At 40.0% G+C, this 22960-nt stretch overlaps 1 protein-coding gene across 2 annotated transcripts in view; it reads right to left on the bottom strand.

The window, feature by feature from the left end:
* The window catches only part of tmie (transmembrane inner ear), an 84980-nt gene that overhangs the window by 15183 nt on the left and 46837 nt on the right, over positions 1-22960 (bottom strand). Inside the window, exons 3-4 of one of the 2 annotated variants that reach the window (XM_073049114.1) lie at positions 18815-18964; positions 11752-12224 (exon numbers count right to left, since the gene is read on the bottom strand). In XM_073049114.1, coding sequence (XP_072905215.1) covers positions 12118-12224; positions 18815-18964 — 257 coding nt within the window. In that variant the 3' untranslated portion in view covers positions 11752-12117. Of the gene's footprint in view, positions 1-11751; positions 12225-18814; positions 18965-22960 lie in introns of those variants that run through there. The other variant, XM_073049107.1, reaches the window with a different exon arrangement.

The following is a 22960-nucleotide window of genomic DNA, read 5'->3' as shown; positions in this document are numbered from 1 at the left end:
GCCAAAGAGAAAGCCACTGTTGAAATCTCAGCTAGAGTTTGCCAGAAGACATGTGGGAGACCCCGAAATCAACTGGAAGAAGGTACTATTGTCTGATGAAACAAAAATTGAGATTTTAAGCTTAAAAATTAAGCCAAACACCACACATCATCAGAAACATACCATCCCTACCGTAAAGCATGGTGGTGGCTGCATCGTGCTGTGGGGATGCTTCACCTCAGGAGGCTCTGGAAGGCTTGTGAAGGTAGAGGGTAAAATGACTGCAGCAAAATATAAGGAAATCCTGGAGGAAAACCTGATGCAGTCTGCAAGAGAACAGCGAGCTAGAAGAAGTTTTTTTTCTAGCAAGACAGTGACCCCAAGCATAAAGCCAAAGCTACATAGGAATGGCTTAAAAACAACAAAGTTAATGTCCTGGAGTGGCCAAGTCAGAGTCCAGACCTCAATCCAATTGAGAATTTGTGGCTAGACTTGAAAAGGTTGGCTCACTCACAATCCCTATGCAATCTGACAGAGCCTGAGCAGTTTTGCAAAGAAGAATGGGGAAAACTTGCAGTGTCCAGATATGCAAAGCTGATAGAGACCTATCCACACAGATTCGAGGCTGTAAATTCTGACAAAGGTTCATCTTCTAAATACTGACTTGAAGGGGATGAATTCAATTGCAAAGTTTGTATTTTCTGTTTCCTATTTATAACTAATTAATTTAGATCACTTTGTAGAGATCTGCTTTCACTTTGACATGAAAGAGTCTTCTGTTGATGTGTCAAAAAAGCCAAATTAAATCCACTGTGATTCAATATTGTAAAACAATAAAACATTAAAAAATTCCAAGGGGGGGTGGTGGCATGAATACTTTTTATAGGTGTATACAGTAGAGCACTGCACAGCCATTCTACCATTGCTGACTACAAAAGATGCTATCAAATTCTTTTCTTACTTATTTCACGTCTCTCTACAGGTTTTTGTTGAACCTTATATGAATAATATAACTACTTCCTCATTTTGCACAATATCTTTCCTGAAGGCATTGTCTTCTCACAGATATGTGGTATTGATTCAGCAGCTTTGCCATAGGTTTTCCTTCCATGAATATCAACATTAGGGGCTGGCTGGTTTCATTGTTGCAACTAGCACAAAATATTGGGGCTCTGGGAACTGGTACCCTGAATAGTTATTCCTAACTCTACTTGCATCGGTTAACTCCATGGAAATTCAACCTTGTTGTGAATGTTCTGCTACCAGCTTCCTTGCTCTCATTCATAGATGTTAATCTAGAGTTCCGCACCATCTTCTGCTGCCATAATTGCCAGTGCTCGCACTGATTCATTGGATCATAGGGCTGCCGCAAAGTTAACAAATTTCATGACATATGAATCATATTAAACATGATTCAGATTCTGATTCTCTCTTCCAGGGAGCTGGGACCTGTACAGAAGAGACAACTTGCACCTGAACTGGATGGGGACTAATATCCTGGCAAGAAGATTCACTAGTGCTGCAGGGTGTGCGAAAGGGGTTTAAATTAGAGCTGCAGAGGGATGGGAGCCAGAGTGCCACAACAGATAGTGGAGAAGTTGTGGAGACAGATGCTTTTAAGTTCTCAGATAAACTCAAGAATCAAAAGGTTGAGGTGGTCTGAGCAGACAAAGTGATGGAGAATCCGAAGGGATTCTGACTGATGTGTTAAATGCAAAAGGATTTCACGGGACAAAATTGGCCCTCTTGAAGGTCAGAATGGTCATCTATGCTTGGAGCCAAGAGAGCTGGGGAAGATCGTAAAGTGAATTTTGGCATTTGCTTTTACTCGGGAGACGGGCACAGAGTCTTTAGAAAGTGAGGCAAAGCAGCAATGAGGTCATGGACCCTATACAGGTTACAGAGGAGGAGGTGTTTGCTCTTGAGGCAAGTTAGAGTGGATAAATTCCCAGGGCCTAACAAGGTGTTCCCTCAGACCCTGTGGGAGGCAAGTGCAGAAATTGCTGGGGTCCTAGCAGAAATATTTGAATCACCTTTAGTGACAGATGAAGTACCGGAGGGTTGGAGGATAGATAATGTTTTTCGGCTGTTTAAGAAAGGCTCTAAAGATAAACCAGGAAATTCTAGGCAGCTGAGCATGACATCAGTAGTGAGAAAGTCATTGGAAGGTATTCTAAGGGATTGGATATGTGAGTATTTGGACAGACAAGGACTGATTGGCTTTATGCGTGGTGTGGCGTGTCTAAGCAATCTTATAGAGTTTTTCTGGGAAGTTACCAGGAAAGGATGAAGTTAAGACAGTAGATGTTGTCTACATGGACTTTAGCAAGGCATTTGACAAGGCCCCACATGGGAAGATGGTCAAAAATGGTCAGTCGCTTGGCATTCAAGATGAGGTAGTAAACTGTATTAGACATTGGCTTTGTAGGGGAAGCCAGAGAGTGGTAGTAGATGATTGCCCTTCAGACTGGAGGGCTGTTAATAGTGGAGTGCCACAGGGTTTGATGCTGGGTCCATTGTTCTTTGTCATCTACGTCAATGATGATAATCGATGATAATTGGGTTAACTGAGATTGGGGTGTAGTGGACAGTGAAGAAGACTATCAGAGCTTGCAGCAGCTGGAAAAATGGGCTGAAGAATGGCAGATGGAATTTAATGTGGTCAAGCCCGAGGTGTTGCACTTTAGTAGACCAGCCAGGCTAGGTCTTGCACAGTGAATGGTAGGGTAGTGAGGAATGCGGTAGAACAAAGGGATTAGGGAATTTTGGTCCATAATTCATTGAAAGTTGTGGGACAGGTGTTGCCACCTTGGCCTTCATTAGTCAAAGTATTGAGTATAGGAGATGGGGTGTTTTGTTGAAGTTATATGAGAGAATGCTGAGGCCTAATTTGGAGTAGAGTGTGCAGTTTTGGTCACTTACTTGTAAGAAAAATGTAAATAAAATTGAAAAAGAGTAGAGAAAATTTACAAGGATGTTCCTGGCACTGGGGAACCTGAGTTATATGGAAAAATTGAATAGGTTAGGACTTTATTCCTTGGAGCATAAATGATTCAGGAGGGACTTGATAGAGATATACAAAATTATGAAGGGTATAGATAGAATAAATCCAAGCGGGCCTTTTCCACTGAGGTAGGATAGCTTCCAATGAAGTTGAATCTTCTAGTGCTTCCTCTGACTGATGAACGTGTGACCACTGGTTCTATCTATGCTGCCACTAGATACATTGTTGTCCATTCATTAATGGAATGGCAGCCATCATTTTTAAGTTGATAGGGTTGTTCAGAAGGCGTATTATGTACTGGCCTTCATTAGTCAGAGGACTGAGTTCAAGAGCCACGAGTAATGTTGCAGCTCTGTAAAACCCTGGTTAGATCACAGCTAGAGTGGACACAAAGCAAGTCATTGAATTCTCCAACTTCTGGTAATTCCCTCCCCCTCCCTTCCCCCATCCCAGTTTCACTCTGCCTCCTCCTCCAGCTGCCCATCACCTCCCTCATGGTTCCGCCTTCTTCTACTACTCATAGTGCTTTCCCAATACATTCCTTCTTCACCTTTCCTGCCTATCTCCTCCCTGCTTCCCTTCTCCCACTCCTTGTTCTTACCCCTTACTGGTTTTTCACCTGGCACCTACCAGCCTTCTCCTTCCCACCCTCCCCCCACCTTCTTTATAGGGCCCCTGCCCCCTCCCTCTTCAGTCCTGACGAAGGGTCTCGGCCCGAAATGTCGACTGTGCTTCTTCCTATAGATGTCCCCTGGCCTGCTGCGTTCCACCAACACTTTGTGTGTGTTGCTTGAATTTCCAGCATCTGCAGATTTCCTCGTAGCTGCAGTGTATTTTGTGTTTACGTCAGACTCAATCTTTCCTCAACACTTTGCAACTTTTCAAGTTTGCTCCCAATCCTCATTTAAAATCTACTTTGAAAACTACCCTTTTGAATCATAAAAACTCATTATTTATTTAATTTTCCATCATGCTTTTTTCTTGCTAACTTTCTTAAATATGTGTTCCCAGATAACTGACAATATTGCCAGGACTTCTTTCCATGAACCCTATGGAAACATTTTATGACTTTGAAACTTGCTACTGAATCTCCCTTCGACCTTCGCTGCTCCAAGGGGATCAATAACATCTTCTTTAAATTTAACACATATCTGACGTCCTTCATTCCTGATGTAATCCTAGCAAGTCTGTGTTGCATGCTTTCCAAAATACAACACTAACCCTGGAAGCTTAAGAAGGTAAGCACATTTAAAGTATTTTAAATATTGATGTAAAATAACTTTCTGGGGCCAGGCTGTTGCAAAGCTGCCAGTCCCTGAGTGGTTTTGTTGATATAATACTTGGGCTGGTTTTAACACTGCTGTATGTTAGTGGGGAACTTGCAAGCACAGCAGTCTATCACAGGAGATTGGATCACCTCAGGCTTGTTGACATTTTCTGTTTAGTTTCTTCTGTGCACTAATTTTAGCAGATTTTTATTTTATTTGTGTTAATGCCACTGATGATGCCGCAATGCATTCCCACTGTGAGATTCATCCTGCCCAGGGACAACAAATAACATCCCCACAATATATATATGTGTGATCAATGAGCATTTTCCCCAAAGAAATAAAACAGATCCATGCTGACAATCAACAGTCATCACTAGGTGACACTTTGACACAAGGACTAAGAGAATCAATCAGACAATCTGACCTTGGCCAGACTGACTAAGCCTGCATTTAGTCCAGTTAGACAGTCTGACCTTGGTGTTAGTCTGTCCAGATCGTTTGACCTTTATGGTCAGTCCAACCTAACAACCTGTTCCTGTCTCTCTTTCAGTCAAATGGTCTAATGCTGCAGTTAGCCCATAAAGGTGGTCTGATACTGTGGTCTGCCCACACTGATCATTTCACCCCAGATTCAGTCACATCGTCATCCTACCTGAGCTTAGTTCAGTCAGGTAGTTTCACCTTGGTTTGTAAAAGAAAAAGTCTGCCAGATAAGGGATAACCTAAAATGTGACTTAATTTCACTCTGATTTACAGTTTCTGAGTGAATGATAGGACGTGAAGATTCTTTCACAGATAGAGGAAGGGGTGTCTGTCTGGTTAAGTGGGTGGGTGGTTTGAGTTGTTGTGTGCTCATTCCAACATTTAGGTGAGCCCTTTATGTCTTCCGGTTGCATGGCCTCAAAATTCTCAATACCATCCTAAATGCTGCTTCTCCACACATTGTTGTCATGGGCAGATGTTCCCAGGAGTTAACTGGGACGATTTTTACAAGGCCCTAAGCACATCCTTAAACCTTTTCCTTTACTTGCCTTATCATCCCCTCTAATCACAGTGTTCGGAATTGAGTGGTTTTGCTCGAGTCTGATGGTGGGAATGTAAATGACGATTGAATATAATTAGGTATGTTGCCCTGGGAGAGGACCCTGACATTCATTCACTTGTGTTTCCACTGAATTTTGGAAGTTTTTATGGAGCTACCATTGTGGTACCTGCTGTATATACCCTAAGCCTTCTATAAAAAGTACTGAACTATCATTTTAGGTGAGAAACTAAACTCCATTCAGTTGATTGTAAAAGATCTTATGACATAGTTTGAAGCTAATTATGAAAGATAATTCAATCAGCAGTCACTCCTCAAGCAATAGCACAAGAAGCAGCTGAATTAGTTTCTGATCCTGTTTCAATGCTGCTTGGTTTACTGACTACTTCTGGCATTTTTTCTGTCATTAGTTTCATCATCTAATCTCAGTGCTGTTTATGAAACCATCTCTGTGCAAAGTGGCCCATTACTTTGACGTTCTGATGGTGAGAGAAGCATTTTATAGCTTCCAGTTAATTTATTTAAACAGGTATGAATCAATCAGAGTGATGGTGGAGGGGATAAATAATCAACATGTCAGGCCAAGGAACTCAGTCAGTCTCAGCCTGAACTATGTTATTTAAGCCCTGAAGCTCTTCCAACATCCAACAGAGCAATACAGGCAATTCCTTTTGAAAATGTACATACAAAGTGTTTGCTCATTACCCACAATAAAAAAAATCTAAACAATTTTCTCGGTGGGGTATGCAATAGTTCCCTTTTTTTTGCAGATCTCTCAGATGGATGATCCATGCTTAGTGTTTAAAGGGTGAAAGCTAATTTCAAGGCAACTATGCTGTTTCTATGATCCATGAAACATACAGAAGAAAGAATATACTGTATACAAGAAAAGAGAAAAGGTTATGCAGTATCAATGTCATAGCAATGTTAAATTCAATTAAATTGTTCTCTTCATAAACAAAGCATAAATTAAAATGTACATTGGGTGATCACTGCTGGAACGGGCATACCCTTCAACAGCCCACTTCACCTTGCACATTTGGTTTGTAGGCCAGGAACTTCTTTTAACATAGAGAAGTCCATTTGGACCATTGATTCAATGATGATGTTCAGAGCCATCACACTCCTTAAATTATTTCCCTTTGAATCCATCTCACACCAGCCCAATAATTTCTCAACAGCCACCAACGCTTGAGGTAATTAGCAGTTGTCAACTAAAGTCACAACCCACATGTTTTTGTGACATGAAACCCAGGAGAAACTCACACTCTCAGAGAGAATGTGTGAGCTCCACATAGAGAGCACAGGAAGTCAGAATTGAACCTGGTGAATAGAACTATGCAATTTCACATTTTCCTTCATCTTGTGTAGGTTGTGCGAGGGATAATGGGACAAGTACCCTATTATCCTTATTATTCAAAATCTGTGATGAGATCTCTAATAGTGATTAAGACCATACTTTGATTTTATTTGTTATTCATTCTTGCTATGTGAAGGTCACTATGATCATCATCCCTGACCGTCCTATGAGGAGTTAATGATTTAGTGACACTGAATACCACTTCTGTAGGCAACTGATAGTCAGTCACCACGTTGATGTTGATCTGAAGCCACATGTGAACCAAACAATCTGAGGCATCTTTTCTTCCCTAAAGGCACCCATTACAGAAATCTGACAGTATTATAGTCATTTTTTACTGACATTGAAATTTTAGAAATGAATTAAGCAGATGATTGCACCAGATTTTTTTTGCATAGTAGTTTAGAAGTATACTTACACAGACAAATACTTTGTAAGTAAAATATATACTATTTGAGAGAATAGGAGTCACGAGGAGGTCTATGGGCTCTTGATTCTACTGCACTATTTAATATGATCAGGGATTGACTGCATTTCCTAGCCTAATCACTCTAGATTTCTGTTGTTTCGGCATCTATCTACTTCATGCTCAGCAGCTCCTTGGCAATAGAGAACATAAATGTTTCACAACCCACTAAAAAAATAATGTTCTCTTCATTGCTGTCTTGAATGACTTATCCCACCTGAGTTCTCGATTCCCAAACTAGGATCAATCTTCTCTCAGTAAACTCTTTAAAATCTCTCTCCATCATCTAAACTCCAAGGAGTACGGGACAATGTTGTTTAATCTTCCCTCATTAGCTTTACTTCCAAAGTCTATCTGGTAACCTTCACTTCACCTTCTCTAAGGAACGTTTAAAATTCCTTAAATTAAGAAAAGTAAAACTGTAATAAACATTATAGACATGGTCTCATCAAAGCACCGTACAGCTGCTGCAGCACTTTCCTATTTTGTTTATGCCTCTTGGCAATAAAATCCAATGTCCTTTTTGTCTCCTTAATTACCGGTACAAACTTTCTTTGGCTCTTATAAAGTCATACAGATCTCACTGTATCCCAATAGTCTCATACTATTTAAATAATATATTGTTGTTCTATCTTTCAATCAAAATGGATAACTTCATTTTCCACTCATTATATTCCACCTGCATACATTTTGTCTTTTCTTCAAAACTTACTCTTCTATTTATCTTTATCTCAATAGGAAAACACAATCCATTACACTTGGCTCCTTCATCTAAGTTATTTATACAAACCTAAATACCTGAAGCAACACACCACTGAAACAGTTATAATTTTTCAGAGTGACCCATTTTCCATCTGTTAACCAATCCTCTGTCCACAGTGTTATGTGTTATCTGCTTCGCTATGAGCTCTTATTAATCATTTATGTGACAGCTTATTAAATCCCTTTTGGAAATCCACTCTTCCGTTATTCTGAAGCAAAAAAAAAGTGCTTGAGGAACTTTGCAGGCTTGGTGTTATCTGTGGAGGCAGAGGGATAGCCAACATTTAGGGTAGCGACCCTATGTCAGGAGTTAAACATTTAAGCTCAGTTTATTCTACACAACTAGATATAATCTCAAAGATTTTTTTATAGATATGTTAAACATGATTTCATGAAATCTTGCTGACTCTTCCTAATCATATTTGCTCTTCTAAGTGGTCTGATATCACTTCTGTAATAATGGATGATATTTTCCAATGATACATAGGAGGTTTAATAAGCTTGAAATATCATGTTTTCCTCTCCATTCTTTATTGGATAGAATTATTTCAATTGCTACTTTCCAGTCTGGAGGAATATTTTTAAAATTGTGATATCTTTGTAAGACAACAACTTTCTCTGACTACCGCTATAGTTTTCATGTCTTTTAGATCTTGAGGACTACTGAAGGGGCTCAGGCTGAAACGGCAACTGTTTATTTCCCTCCATAGGTGCTACGTGAAATGCTGTGTTGCTCTAGAAATTTCTCCGTCTTGCTCAAGATTTCCAGCATCTGCAGAATCAGTTGTATTTATAGTACATTTGCTGAATTGATATTATAATTTTAAATTCCTAACTTCTTGATCCTTGCTCACTTTTTGTGTTTATTACTGTGAAACAGATACAAAGTCTTTGTTTAACACCTGTGACTTTAAGCTATTTTTATTACTAATTCACCTGCCGCAACTGCTGAAATAAAACATTATATAATCGTTTGCATTTTTTGTACTTATAGAAGCTTTTACAATCTGTTTTTAAATTTATTGCCAGTTTATTATATTTCTCCCTCGATGTTAGTTTTATCCTTTGCTACATTCCAAAATTCTTCCAATTCAGTGTACAGAATACAGAATACTGTTTTAAAAATACAGTGTATTCTCTGCAAAATTCAAAACCCTTTATTTCAATATAATATATTTAATTTGAATGGATTGCTTTTCCTATCATGTTTTTATTTCTGAACGGAATTAAGAAATGCTTTATTTATTTAGTGTAAATGTTTCCTACCACTTATCTATCATCAAAGCTTTGAGTCTAGTTTCCCAACATACTTTAGCTAACCCACCCTCCCCTTCCATATTTAATTGCCTTTATTTACTTTAGGCTTAGATTTAAGTTTCTTGCTTTCAAACTGAATTTGAAATATTATCAGATTATGATCATTGCTCCTCTTGGGTCTTTTATTATAGTTTTACTAATTAATCTTTTCTTATTACACATGACTAGATCTGAAATAACTTGTTTTCCCATGAAGTCCACAAATTTTGTTCCGGAAAACTATCCTGTGAACTTGACTTCATGACTACCCTTGCTAATTTGACTTGCTTAGGGTGTATGAAGATTAAAATTTCCCATGAATATTTCATCATCTTTGTTTCAAATCTCTGTAATTTATTATATTGACAATTTATTAAGAGAATAAAGTTCCGCTTAAAATACAGAGCAACTTAAAAATTGTGGATCCGGACCAGCTGGAAAAATGGGCTGAAAGATTCCAGATGGAATTTAATTCAGACAAGTGCAAGGTGTGGCACTTCAGTAGATCAACCAGGGTGGGTCTTACACAGTGAACAGTGGGGCACTGAGGAGTCTGGTAGAACAGAGGGATCTGGGAATACAGGCACATAATTCATTGAAAGTGGCATCACTGGTACATAGGATCCTAAAGAAAGCTTTTGGCACATTGGCATTTATAAATCAATGTATTGAGTACAAAAGATAGGATGTTAAGATGAAGTTGTATTAGACATTGGTGAGGCCTAGTTTGGGGTATTGTGTGCAGTTTTGGTCACATACCTACAGGAAAGATATAAACAAGGTTGAAAGAGTGCAGAGAACATTTACAAGGATATTGTTGGGACTGGAGGACGTAAGTTAAAAGGAGAGATTGGATAGATTAGACAATATCTTTCAGAACATAGAAGATAGAGATGAGATTTGATAGAGGTATACAAAATTATGATGGATATAGATAGGGGGAAATGCAAGCAGGTGTTTTATACTGAGATTGGATGGGATTACAACTAGAGGTCATAGGGTAAGGTTAAAAGGTGAAAAGTTTAAGGGGAACTTGAGGGGAAACTTCTTCACGCAGAGGGTTGTGAGAGTATGGGATGAGCTGCTAGCTCAAGTGGTGCATACAAGCTCAATTTCAAAGTTTAAGAGAAGTTTGGATAGGTACATGGGTGCTAGGCATATAAAGGGCTATGATCTAGGTGCAGGTCAATGGGAGTAGGCAGTTTAAATGGTTCAGCATGGACTAGATGGGCTGAAGGTCCTGTTTCTGGTGCTGTCCTTTTAATGACTGTATAAACCTGTTCTCCATGGATCTTTTCCATGTAATCCCTCAAATGAAAGAAAAAGTAGAACGTGAACACGTATGTATAGTAGGTAACTCAAAATCTAAAGCATAAATTACTCTTTATTACAATGGAATTCAACTACCAGAATAGGGCCTTGATGAAATTTTATATGCTTTATGATGGATATTACGTAGTTTTCCCATCTTTTTACATAAGGATATACTTGCCTTAGATGTGAGGAAAATTGCAGGTATTCAATTGATCAGCAGGAGTGAGGTTTTGGTTTAAACAATCATTATAAATCAGGTTAGATTAGAAATCATCTGAGATTTTCTGTTGAAGATGAGGTGAGAAGAAATTTCTTCAATCCATGAGTTCTAAATATTTGATATTCTTCACCGTAGGGGGGCTGTATATAACGTACTGTTGGCCAGAAAGGCCTCCATCTTGTGAAACGTTTGAGAATCGATTCTTGCTCTGGGACAATCTAATCAGAACAATTGGATGTGTACAAAGGAGTTTCTGCTATTGACCTGCTAATCCTCAGATCATTCTCAGATAAACTGTCTGGTGTGTACAATGGTAGGTTTGCAGAAATGATCTCACTATCATGGTCTAGTGTCTGAGTGAGCTGGTTTGACTGGGTTGAACCAGAGTCAAAGAGAATAAAGAGACATAAATTACCAGTTGTCACTTGCGGCAGAAATGCAATAAATGGATGTTGGTTTGGACCAAAGCCGATAAGAAGGTGTTCTAGGTCAGTCAGATAACCCATAGCCAATAACGCTGAAGTGCATTTGAACTGCTAAGGAATGAATATTAAAGAATACACTTCAAATGCAAATATAGCAATAACTCTCTCCAGAGACCAGCCATCGCAGATGTGGACACGTGGAGATCGGAGTGAGACCACAAGGAACACATGGCAGCATTGACTCCTTTTACTGGTATTACCTTTTCTTTTCTTTGACTGTTTATGGAGTGTCAGGAAAACTTAGTAGATGTGCACACAGGTATTCGGTTTTATAAATTCACATGCTCTTCTGTAGAGTCAATAAAGGTAATTGTCAGTAATTACAGATTCTCCCTGTGCCTCTCTGATCATTATTACTAAGAGATCCTTGTAACATGCTCTATCACTGTCTGTTTAAAACAAAGATCTAAAGACTTTTTAACTCCAAAAGATAAAGAAATATACAGGTAATGTGGGAAGGTGAATCCCATTATTGAATATTAAGGACAAAGGGAAATTACTAACAGAGGGCTTGAGAAGCAAGAAATGGCAATTTATTGCGTCCACATCACATAACCAATAAGCTACCGTACTTGTTGATGAAGTTTAGAAATCGAGCACCTGAACTGACATGGAGGTAAGATCATTGCCTCTGCACATCAGCCCACAACAGTCCTCCTTATCTCAAACTTAGGACTGAATAGAAGATTCTTTTACCAAAAAAAATTTGCCTTTTAGACATTTACAGCATGCACCCAATGAAACCTTGGATAAATACATTTCAATTAAAAGGCAGTTCACTGAAAGTCCTTCATGTAAAGCTGGAAAATTTGGGGCTAGAACAGGTGGAGAGGCTGTAGTGTCTACTAGAGATCCCTATTAGTGGAAAGATTATAATAAAAGGACAGAAGAGAGGCCAAACAAGTAGTGGTCTTAATTTCAGAGAGGAGCCATTTCATCTTCTTCTTGAAGGACTGGTAGAGAGCGAACAGATCTGTGCTGGAGTTGGCCAGAGACAGTTTGTAGAGGGATAATGTCAGAAGAATCTAAGATTCAGGGAAAAGAAACAGAGGAAGAGGTTAAAAAAAGAGTGATGATCAGAACTAGGAATCTAAAACATTTTGTTTTTTTTCTGGTGTTTATTTTTTCCACATAAATTTCTGTTCTTATTAATAAGAGGTTGAACCCTTCAAAAGTCATGTCAAAAGCCTTCTGATAGTCCAAGTAAATGATATCAACCACTGTATTGTTATCATAAATTTTAGTTGCCTCTTCATACAACTCCAGCAGATGAGTAAAACATGATTTGCCCTTTCTGAACCCATGCTGGCTATCTGATAACATGCCTGTTCTTATCAGCTGATTTTGCTTCTCATTCTTTATTCTTGTTTCCATTATCATGCCTGCAATACAGGTTAAGCTTACTGGTCTATAGTTACCAGGGTCAGTACAGTCACCCTTCTTATACACTGGGACAACATTAGCCCATTTCTGATTCTTCAAGATTTCACCAGTCCTCCATGACTTTTGAAAAATACATATTAGCGTGTGTATATATAACCACAGACCTCTTTAAGTACCCATTGGATATATGTTGTCTGACCCTGGAGATTTATTAACTTTCAGCCTTTTCAGCTGAAGCTGAACCTCACTTTCTAAGATCACTAAATCACTTAAAACAACCTTAGTTTTCTCTACAAATACTGGGATACCGTTAATATCTTTGCAGGTGAATACTTCGGCAAAATATGAGTTAAGAATATCTGTTATGTACTTTTCTGCATAATTTAACATTTCATTATTATTCCTAATACACTTAACTTCCTCCTTGACTTTCACTACTAAAGTGTTGAAAAAATCTCTTAGGGTCAATCTTAGCATCATGAGCAGTATCCCTCTCAACCTGCCCTTTGGCAACCCAAATCTCCCTCTTGACTGTACCTCTCACTTGCTGTAGTTTACAGTTGTTATTATTGTGTATTAGAAAGTATAGCTGCCATATTACAACAAATTTCTTGACATATGCCTGTGATATTAAACCTGATTCTGATTCTGATTAAGTTCTGGAGCCAAAATGCAGATCAACCAAACCTGTTACATCTTTCTGAAGAGTGTCATAACCTGGCTGGATCCTGTCTTTTCTAAACTCTTGGCACACATACAGTACATATGAATTAATTAAAACATTTTCAGATGGCCATACCCAGATGAAATACTCAAGAACGTGCAATACTCATACAATTTCATACACATACATGCAGACACAAACTCATGAAAGTTTGCAGAGGTACCCACACAAAAAACTCATCTACAATATACATGGACACAGATCCACCTGTACAGTACGGTATTTGCATACATAAATATGACACTATATGTATGCTAAAACACACTTTCCATGGAAACACACAGATTAAGAGCAGGACTAGCCCTTCTGACCTGCTCAGCCATCCAATGGAATTATTGCTAATTTGAGTGCAACCACATTCCTCATAATCTTTCATCCTGTTTCTGATCAAGCATCTTGTCTACTTCTGTCTTACAAGACTTTGTTTGTCTGATTCTTTGTAGAAAAGAATTCCAAAGGCATACCAACTTCTTTGAAAAAAGATCATTTAAAAAAAAATTATAAATAGTTGATCCCTCATTTTTACAGAGAACTTTAGTTCTAAATTTTCCACAAGAAGAAATATCCTCACCCATCCTGGCAAGAACTCTTGGGATTTTATGCATTCCATCATTTTCCTTCTCACTCCTCTAAACTCCAGTGGATTCCAGCTAAACCTGCTCAATCTTTCCTCATAAGACAATCCTTCTACTCTAGGTGTTAATCTAGTAAACCCTCTCTGAACTGTTTTCAATGTATAACTTATAAGCTCCCTTAAATAAGGGGACCAGTACAGTACACAGTATCTCCAGTTCATGTTTCGGCTAAGCAACCCTGAATAGAAATACTGCCTGTGTTATTTTATAAACTGTCTTCATCTCCAACCCAGAATATCAAATCCAGTTGTTTCAACTGCTGATTCAGCTGTGATCAGCTTGCTACACATGAACTGTTCAAACCTTAAAGACTCCACAAGAATTTTGACCCCAGGGCACCTCAAACAGAAGCATTTCAATTAGCTACAGCAGCAGAGAAAGAAGGTAAGCGCTGATGTGACGGTGATCTGATAGTGAAGTACATAAACCAGAGTAAGGGAAACATGCAAGCAGTCACGCTTAATTAGATGGTGAAGTAATGAAATGAAACATCTGATAAAATCTGATTTAATCTTTAGCATATGACAGGCTAATTTCCCTGTTTATATATACGAGCCACCAGGCAGATTCTGTAGCACTAGAGCTGTATTATAATAAAATCAATATGGCACATAAGCAGGTCCTTCAACCCATCATGTCTGTGTCTGTGTTACTGCCTAATACACTGCTGCCGTTTAAGGCAGCAATGAAGGCCTTCCATCTCTGGTGGTGTTCAAGGCTTCCTTCATCATGTCAGTAGATTCCTCTCTGTTTTCACCACTGTCATTCATGCAAGTCCCGGGTATAGACCCAGGAATTCCATCACACTCAGAAGTAGGAGGATTCTTCATTGCTGTTTCTGTAAGAACAGTCAGTGTTGTTAGCCCTGATTTGGATGCCCGAACCTGGAGGACCGGTGGAACATTCGTAGTGCAGCCTCTACCCTTTGACCTGTTTGGCATGGGTGACTCTACCAAGAGCCAAAAGATAAAGCCCTGACTCCAACCAGTGTAGTTCTCTGGGTCATTGAGGCATGCAAGCCTCCAAACCATCACAAGGTTGCGATCCTTTTAGAGGATGTCTGTGTCTATCCCAGGTAGAACAGTCATCCTATTTCCCAACTCTTTCCCCCTAGCTTTGAACGTTATTCTTCTTTATGAACCTACCCAACCCTCTTTTGAAAGCCCTGATTGACTATTTCTACCAACCTTACAGTCAATAAGTTCCAGATTGTAACAACAGCCTGCATGAAAATCCCCATTTCCTCACATACAATGGTGGTGGTGTGCTACGTTACCACACTAAAACTACAAAGCCCAGAATTAAACATTCACAGGCATAAATTCACATTCTATAGTGTAAGATGCTACTTCAATATTAAATTGATAATCTGGAAGTAAACAAAACGCAACTAGCTTCAGAAATGATGACCATAAAACTGCTGGATTGTCATAAAAAGCTGTCTGGTTCACAAATGCCCTTCTGTTCTTACCCAGTCTGTCCTATGTGTGACTTCGGACTTGCAGCAAATTGGTTGACTGTTAAGCAACTTTGTGAAAAACTCTGTTGTAGAATAAGAGCATGTCAAAGAGAAGAAGAATAAGAGTAAGAAGTCTGTCCAACATCAATCCAAATAGAGATCAGCCCTGTTGTGTATTTAATATTTCAGTAGTATTTGTGTAATCTTGTGTGTGTGTGTATATATGTACACACACACACACACACACACACACACACAAGATTACACTTCTTGTTTTGGTTAAATAATCATTATGGGTTATGTGTAAGAATATGTGAATTGTATATGCCATCATGCTACCACATGATGGACATATGCCTCACTTAAAGTAAACACAAATTTAGACCCACACTTGGGACTCCCATGTCTTCCTTTGAATTAATTTAATGTTTTGAAGTTATAAAATGCCCCATTGTTGGTCAGGCAGCATTCAGTTAGAGTTGTATACACAGAATCATAGCTTACAATCAATCTGCCAGACTTCTTCACCATCACCTATAAGCAAGGCTCAGCAGAGAGAGCAGCAGAGCAGTAAGCAGGTGAGAGGGAGTAACTTTGTGAGCCTTTGTCATTGCTGACAGAGCTCATGAAGTCTCATGGCAGCAGGTTAAATATGGCAAGGAAACTTCCCCTGAATTATTACCTATCATTCTCTCTCAGCTGATGAATCAGTATTACTTCACCTTGACGAAACACTTGCAGTAAGCGCTGAAGTAGCTAGTCCAAAGCATGCACTTTGACTAGAGGATTTCACCAAGAATGACTTGGTAGCATTGTACTGACTGAGCGGAAAGCTGAAAAACATGACTGCCTAGAAGATTTCAAAGAAAACAAGGTTAGCTTTATTTGTCAGATGTACATCAGAACAGAGTGAAACGTGTCATTTGAGGCACATCAAGTTTTCGAGTCACTGGGCAGCTTGCAAGTGTCGCCACACTTCTGATGCCAATACAGCACGCTCACAAATTATTAACCCTAACCTTACATCTTTAGAACGTGGGAGGAAACAGGACTACCCAGAGGCACCCTCACAGTCACAAGGAGAACATGCAGAAAGTGGCTGGAATTAAACCCTGATCTTACAGCTGGCTGCTGTGAATTGTTGCGCTGACTGCTACACTACCGTGCCGCTCCATCTAACTGGGTCTTTGACAGCTAGCGAGCCAACCAGCACCTGGGATTGTCCTATCTGACCTTCTGCTAACCAGCCTACCTGTGGCGGATGCACTGTCCCTGGCAGCTGAGGCAGCAATGATGACCACGTGGTCCTTGTAGGGGCAAAGTCCTGTCTTCTTACCAAGGACATCATTATGTTGTGTGGAACTACAATTGTGCTAAATGGGGAAGACTCAGACGTATCTGACGCTAGAAACAGACGCCTCTGTGGTGCTCCTGACTTTCTGCAGCAGCATCAGTACACACCTGTGACTCATAACCTTTGTAAGCAAGCCAAGGAATCATTCCTGGTTCAATGAGACGATGCTTGGAGCAACATTCGTCCTACCTAAAGATGGGGTACCAACCTGGTGAGGCTGCAGCACATTGCTATGTGTGCTGAAGAGCAAACAGAACAAGCCATTGATAAAACTAAACCAAGAGATCAGATAAAAGCTCTGTAAGTGTTGATGTAAAATTAATTAGCTAATGTGAAAAGGAGAGTCTAAGACCATCCCCATACTCAGTGATGGTATGGCTTGGACTGTTCATTCGTCCCACCACTGGCACATCACTGCTGCCATCCACACCATTTTCATCTAAGGTACCAGGACAGTGCTTATGAGGGGTGATTGATAAGTTCGTGGCCTAAGGTAGGAGATGAGTTATACAGCTCTCGTTACATGCACATGCAGTTCAACTCGTTGAGTGATTATGCAGAAAGTTTGAAGTTAATGACTCATCTTCTACTGTAGGCCACGAACTTATCAATCACCCCGATGAGTTATTAACTGATGAGCTATTAACTTCAAACTTCCTGCATAATCACTTAAAGAGTTGAACTGCATGTGCATGTAATGAGAGCTGTATAACTCATCTCCTTCTGCCCTAGGGCACGAACTTATCAATCACCCTTCGTAAATTCGCAGTCTTTAACATCAGGAATGACAGAGGCAACAGGCATATAGACTGCAGGTTCCCCTCCAAGCAACATCCCCTCTTATCTTGGAAATGCTGTCTGCTGTGATTCAATCAATGTCACTGGGTCTAAATCCCAAAATCCTCGACTCAATGGCAATTTGGGAGTAACTTCACCAAAAGGATTGCATCAGGTTAAGAGAGCATATGCAGAAGAGAGTTTTCAGATGCTGGAAATCCAGAGCAACACACTCAACTTGCTGTGGGAACTCAGTAGGTCAAGCTGTATCTATGGAAGGGAATAAACAGTCAATGTTTCAGGCTGAGTTCATTCATCAGGCCTGGAAAGAAAGGGGGCAGAAGCTAAAATAAGAAGAAATGGGGGAAGAGAAGAAGTACAGGCTGGCAGGTGATAGGTTAGACAAGGCGAGCGGAAAGGTGGGCTGGTGGGGTTGGGGGGGTGATGAAGTGAGAAGCTGGGACATGATAGGTGGAAGAGGTAAAGGGCTGAAGAAGAAGGAATCTGATAGGATCATGGGAGAAAGGGAAGGAGGAGGGGCCACCAGAGAGAGGGGAGGAGCAGGTGAGGAGAAGGGTAAGGGGGAACGTTAATGGGGAATGGAAAATAGAGAAGGCCGAAGGAGGAGAAATTACCAGAGGTCAGAGGAATCAATGTTCATGCCACCAGATTGGAGACTACTCAGATAAAGTATCAGGTGTTGCTCCATCAACCAGAGAGTGGCTTCTTCATGGCAGTGAAAGAGGCCATGGACCGATATGTCGGAGTAGGAATGAGAATTAAATGGGTGGCTACCAAAAAGTCCTGCCTATTGTAGCAGATGGAGTGAAGGTCAAATTCTCAAGAGCAAGTTGGTATAAACAATGAATATTGGCCTTGCCTGAAGCATCATGATTGGGAAAATAAAAATGAATGCAAAGAAATTCCCTTTCTATCCTTTTCCCAAATTTTCTTTTTGGCTTTCAACAATGGGTCTTTAACCATCCAGTAATAGCAATGGCTTCCTTCTCTGTTCCTGTCTCTTTCAAAGACTTATCAATGTAAATCTTCTGTGCTCCATTTTCTACTTTCTTATGTATATTTAGCATCGACTATTCTTTTTTTTGCCTTGCACTGTTTTGTTTCTTTAATTAAAATATTTCATATTATCCAAACTTACACTTAATTTTCATAAACTGCTGGTGATGAGCAGTTGATGCTCCAACTATCAAAGACCATGACTCGAATGTTAATTGAAAAGACACAGTGATTTGAGTTTTGTGGATTGTGAATAGCTAGCTCACCTCCCGGCATCTCTGTCAGCTCATTTAGCGGAGGGACGTTATCCAAAGTGTTGGCATACTTCTTGGCAGCCTGGCGCTGGGCATAACGGGCTTCAATTTCCTTCTTTGTCCTAGGTATCCGACACTTGAAGATGCAACATAGAACAATTACTGAAAAGAAACAGAAATATCTCAAGATCTTTTGAATAAAGAAATTTGCTGGTTATTGAAAGGTTGCAGCATTTGCCCTTGACATAAATGCATCGAACCAAGTCCTTATCTAGACATAAGCATGAACTCTAAGCTGACCCTCCTTTGGACTACAGAGGTCCTAATTGTATTCCCAAGAGGGTGGCAAAAATCCACCAGTAATGTTTGTATCTTTAGGATCTTCTTCACATCACAGACCAGTTACTCTAATAATCTGCTATCCAAGTCCCTGTGGTTTGAAATCTGGCTCATGTTTGTGATACTCGCTTTCCTCTTCCTAGGATACTGTTTTCTGCAGTCCCTTCCACTTGCCAGGTGGCTAGTTTGGTGCCAGATACCAGGGGCTTAATTCTCATCGTCCTTCCATTCACCAGCACATGGTCCACGTGCTCCATTGCCATTAACTAGGGCTCTGGTCCCCATTTCCTTTGTCACTTGCCATGGCTCCAGTTAAATGAGTTAATAGTTAGACCATAAGACCATAAGACATAGGAGCAGAATTAGGCCATTCAGCCCTTCGAGTCTGCTCTGCCACTTCATCATGGCTGATCCCAGATCCCATTCAACCCCATACACCTGCCCTCTCACCATATCCCTTGAACATCAGGAATCTATCAACTTCCACTTTAAGTATACCCATGGACTTGGCCTTCACCGCAGTCTGTGGCAGAGCCTTCCACAGATTCACCACTTTATCAATACCTGGACCAGACGGACTACACCCCAGGGTTCTGAAGAAGGTAGCTGAAAAGATTGTGGGGCATTACTAATGATCTTTCAAGAATCACTGGGTAACTGCAATGGTTCCAGAAGACTGGAAAATTGCAAACTCTTTAAGAATGGTGGGAGATCAAAAACAGGAAATTGTGGGTCAGTTAGACTGAGTTCAATGGTTTGGAAGATGTTGGAGTTCATTATTAACGATGAGGCTTTGGGATACATGAAGGCACATGATAAAATAGGCCTAAGTCAGCTCAACATCTTTGAAGAAATAACAAGCAGGATAGACAAAGGACAGTCAGTGGATGTCGTTTATTTGGTTTTCAGTAGGTCTTTGACAAGGTGCTGCACATGAGGCTGCTGAACAAGGCAAGAGCCCATGGTTTACGGGAAAGATACCAGCATGGATAGAGGATTGACTACCTTGCAGAAGGCAAAGAGTGGGGATACAGGGTGGCTTGTCTGGTTGGCTGCCGGTGACTAGTGGTGTTTCGTGGGGGTTGGTGTTGGGACCACTTCTTTATATGTTATATTTATATTTGAATAACAAAATTCCTGGCTTTGTAGCTAAGTTTCCAGATGATACAAAGGTAGGTAGAGGGACAGGTAGTGTTGAAGAAGCAGGGAGACTGCAGAAGGACTTCATCAGATTAGGAGAATGGGCAAAGAAGTGGCAGATGGAATAAAGGGAAGTGTATGGTCCGACACTCTGGTAGAAGGAATAAAGGTGTGGACTATTTTTCTAAATGGGCAGAAAATTCAGAAATCATAGGTGCTGGGAATCTTAGTGCATGATTCCCTAAAGGTTAACATACTGGTTAAGTCAATGATAAGGATGGCAACATCCACTGACACTCCTTTGTCTATTTTGCGTGTTATTTCCTCAAAATATTCAAACAGATTTGTCAGGCAATGCTGGCATTCATTTTAAGAGGACTCAAATATAAAAGCAAGGATGTAATGCTGAGGCTTTATAAGACATTGGTCAGACTGCACTTAGAGTAATATGAGCAGTTTTGGGCTCCTTCTCAAAGGAAGGATGTGCTGACATTGGTGTGGGTACAGAGGAAGTTCACAAGAATTATCCCAGGAATGAAAGGGTTAATGTATAGGGAGTGCTTGAAGGTTCTGGCCTGTATTCGCTGGTGTTTAAATGAATGAGGGGGAAATTGCTTTGAAACCTATTGAATATTAAAAGGCCTACAAGAGTGGATATGAAGAGGATGTTTTCTGTAGTTTTGGAGTCTAAGGCCAGAGGACACAGCCTCCGAGTAGAAGGATGTTCCTTTAGGACAGAGGTGAGGAGGAACTTCTTTAGCCTGAGAGTAGTGAACCTGTGGAATTCATTGCTGTAGATATCTGTGGAGGCTAAATCATTGGGTATATTTAAGGTGGAGTTGATAAGTTCTTGATTAATCAGGGCATCAAAGGTAATGGAGAGAAGGCAGGAGAATGGGGTTGACAGGGATAATAAATCAGCCATGATGGTTTGGTGGAGCAGACTCAATGGGCCAAATGGCCTAATTCTGCTCCAATGTCTGATCGTCATGATTTTTTGTGCTATCTTTTTTTCTTTTATCTTTGTTTCCTATCCTAGGATGGAAGTGCAAAATTGCCTCACATGAAAATATGTAGGAATTGCACAGGAACATGTTGGCATACACAGTAGGTGCAAAGAAATGTTGCAATTTAATTATCATTAACTCTTGAACAAAAGCTCATTCCATTGATGTTTTTCCCAGCTTTGCAAACTGTTCAGCCACACGCATGAATTTAACTTATTGCTATTCCTCTGATATCAGATCTCTTCGCCCAGTTCAGCCTATTGATTTTGTATCTAGAGCAATTACAAGCTATACGGAATGCTCAGTGATTGCCCAGTATGGGTAAGATCAATATAAGAGGCCTAATTTGGAGTTTTGTGCGCAGTTCTGGATACCTGCCTACAGGACAGTTATCAATCAGATTGAAAGAATGCAGATAAAATTTACAAGTATATTGCCAGGACTTGAGTTATAGGTAAACGTTGAATAGGTTAGGTCTTTATTCCAAGGAGTGTAGGAGAATGAGTGGAGATTTGATAGAGGTATACAAAATTTTGAGGGGTATAGATAGAATACATGTAAGTAGGCTTTTTCAACTGAGGGCTGGTGTGACTAGAACTAGAGGTCATATGTTAAGTGTGAAAGGTGAAATGTTTAAGGGAAACTTCAGGAGGAATGTCTTCACCTGGAGAAGGGTGAGAATATGGAAGGAGCTACCAGGGGAAGTGATGGATGAGGGTTGGATTTCAACATTTAAAAGAAATTTGGACATGCACTGGACATGGAAGGGAGAGGTATGGAGAACTATAGTTCAGGTGTGGAAACACTTTAAATTCCTGTGTGGTATTATCTCAGAGGCCCTGTCTTGGACCCATCATATAAATATAGTTGCGAAGAGAGAACGACAGCACCTCCACTTCCTCAGGAGTCAGCAGAGGTCTGGCATGTCTTTTGCAAGCTTGGCAAATTCTGTAGATGTGTGGTGGAAGTACGATGACTAGCTGCGTTGCAGCCTGGGTTGGAAATACCAATACCTTTGAGTGGAAAATCCTACAGTGGATTCAGCCCAGAACATCATGGGTAAAACCCTCCCAACCATTAAGCAAATCTACATAGAAAAGCAGCGTCGATCATCAAAGATCCTCACCAGCCAGGCCATGCTCTTTCCTCGCTGCTGCTATCTGATAGAAGGTACAAGAGCCTCAGGACTTGCATCACCAGGTTCAAGAACAGTCACTACCCCTCAACCATCAGGCTCTTGAACTAAAGGCGATAACTACACTCATTTAAGGACTCTTATCTTGTTATTTATTGTTATTTGTTTATATTTGCATTTGCACAGTTTGTTGTCCGTTCATCCTGTTTTACAGTTACTGTTTTATAGATTTGCTTGGGATTGTTTTTGGTGACAAGTAACTATTTTGATAATATTATTTTACCTTGAATTTTAGAACTTTGAACTTTGATAAAACTACGCATAACAATAATTTGGGATGGACTGGATGAGTCAATGGACCTTTTTCTGTGCTGTGGTGCTGTAAGGCACCAATTTGAAATCCTGTTCTGTACAGTGACAAAACAGACCTAAATCAGATTGCCGGCTCAGACCCACTGTGAAATATTAATAGAGCAGTCAGGGAATTAGGTGAAAACAGAAGTGGCATTTTTGATTAGATATTTACTCTTATTTCCC

This window comes from Hemitrygon akajei, chromosome 1 (assembly GCF_048418815.1).
Source record: "Hemitrygon akajei chromosome 1, sHemAka1.3, whole genome shotgun sequence".
Lineage (NCBI taxonomy): Eukaryota > Metazoa > Chordata > Chondrichthyes > Myliobatiformes > Dasyatidae > Hemitrygon > Hemitrygon akajei.
The sequence above is the reverse complement of the archived record's forward strand: the minus strand, read 5'-3'. Positions and strand labels throughout refer to the sequence as shown.